The sequence below is a fragment of the Galeopterus variegatus genome, unplaced genomic scaffold (genome assembly GCF_000696425.1).
Source record: "Galeopterus variegatus unplaced genomic scaffold, G_variegatus-3.0.2 Scaffold2131, whole genome shotgun sequence".
NCBI classification, from domain to species: domain Eukaryota; kingdom Metazoa; phylum Chordata; class Mammalia; order Dermoptera; family Cynocephalidae; genus Galeopterus; species Galeopterus variegatus.
Window position 1 is genome coordinate 257,194 of NW_007728242.1, and position 1,840 is coordinate 259,033.

General features: G+C 35.9%; 1 protein-coding gene across 1 annotated transcript in view; it reads left to right on the forward strand.

The window, feature by feature from the left end:
• GPLD1 (glycosylphosphatidylinositol specific phospholipase D1) overlaps positions 1-1,840 on the forward strand; it is a 54,686-nt gene that overhangs the window by 22,818 nt on the left and 30,028 nt on the right. Inside the window, exon 9 of the mRNA XM_008580585.1 lies at positions 1,637-1,744. Coding sequence (XP_008578807.1) covers positions 1,637-1,744 — 108 coding nt within the window. The remainder of the gene's footprint in view (positions 1-1,636; positions 1,745-1,840) is intronic.

A 1,840-nucleotide genomic window follows, 5' to 3' on the forward strand; every position in this document is an offset into this window, starting at 1 on the left:
ATATGTGTTTGTGGGTTTTTGTTGGTTTTTTCTTTGGCAGCTGCCCAGGATGGTGATCTGAACCCTTGACCTTGGTGTTATCAGAACCACGCTCTAATCAACTGAGCTAATGTGTTTTGAAGATATGTTTTTAGATACATTCAAGTTTCAAAATCTTATATCTTTCTGGGGAATTGAACCCTTTATCATGATGTAGTAACCTTCTTTATCTCTAATAATGCTTGTTTCCTTGGACTGTACTTTATCAGATATTATTGTGGTTATACTAGTCATCTTTTGGTTTTATTCCTGGTACTGGAATCACTGTGGCTTTTCTCCAGAGTGAGTTTGTTTTGGCTTTTGCAGGCTGCCTTGAGACATTATTACCCTAGGATCTCTTTAAGTTGAGTTCAACCCTTGAAGTTTTCTGACTACACAGATAGCACAAAAGCAGAAAAAAACATTTGTGGGACTGTCTCGTGGTTACCAATTCTGGGGGCAGATATAGTTTGTTTCTTCTCTATCCATTGCTGAGATAAAAACAGGCAGGTTCCTTTGCTGTCCTTGTTTGTGTGTTGGTTTATTTCTAGCTCACACCCATGCAGAAGTTGTAGCCTGTTGTGTTTGTTTGTATGTGGGTTTATTTCTAGCTCACACTCCTGCAGAAGATGTAGCCTGTTGTGTTCTCGGTTTAATGTGGGGATCTCCTCTGTGATGGCTCACTTTGGATGGTTCCTAGGTTCTACCTCCTGTCTCTTGCATACCGCGCAGCCATCAAAAACCATTCAGGTTCCCAGGGTATAGCAGATGTCCTCAGGGTAAAAGCTGGCTTTCCCATTTACTTACTACCTCCCATACTTTCCAGTTTATATTTGTTTTTGGTCTTTGGAGAATTTCTACTTTCTTGCTAGCATAGTGATTCATTTAGAAAAAATATTTTTGTTATTTTGTCTATCATTTTAAGCTATTTTTATTGGGAAGGCCATTCTGGGTGCTCTTATAAAATAAAAAATGAATATCTCGATCACTTCTTTCTCGTAAACATAATAAAATCAGATTTTATTGCTTGTGATTTTTATCTTGTATAATCCAAAAATTTTGAAATTAAGTTAAAAGATGATTCAATATAAATCTAATTTTTAAATGCTGCTCTTCTTCCAACTGAAATCACTAATATCAGTGAACCAGAAGCCTGACTTAGGATTCTTTTCACTCCTTTACACTGTGTACTCTGGAACTAGGATGTCAGGGTGAGGAACCACTTTTGGTGTTTTTAAAATAATGATTCTTGAAAATAACTCAACTCAAAAAATACTTTAAGTTGCTTTTGGAACTCTGAATTCACACAACTAAACACCTCTTTTGTACTTTATATTAGTTTTCTGTCTTTGTAACTTCATAAATATTTGATTAAGGTTAACAGTTGTTTTCTATCATCAAATTATTTAACTTTTCTCTGCCTCAGTTTCCTCTTATGTAAAATGGGGCTATAATAGCACTAACCATGAGAGTCATTGTTAGGATTAAATAACTAGTGCCTGTAAAGACCTCGTATAGTGTTTGGCACTTAATCATGGAATGGCTGGTAGCTGCTGCTGTTGTTATCTTCAGGTTCAGAATTAAAACAACTCTTATTTTTTTCTAATGCATTTCTCAGGTACGTGCCTGTCAAAGATCTACTGGGAATTTATGAAAAACTCTACGGTCGACAAGTCATCACCAAAAATGTAATTGTTGACTGTACATACCTTCAGTTCTTGGAAATGTGAGTGCAACCCAGAGGAAAGTTTACAACTGATTTTTTTTTTTTTTTTTTTAAAGATGACCGGTAAGGGGATCTAAACCCTTGACTTGGTGTTGT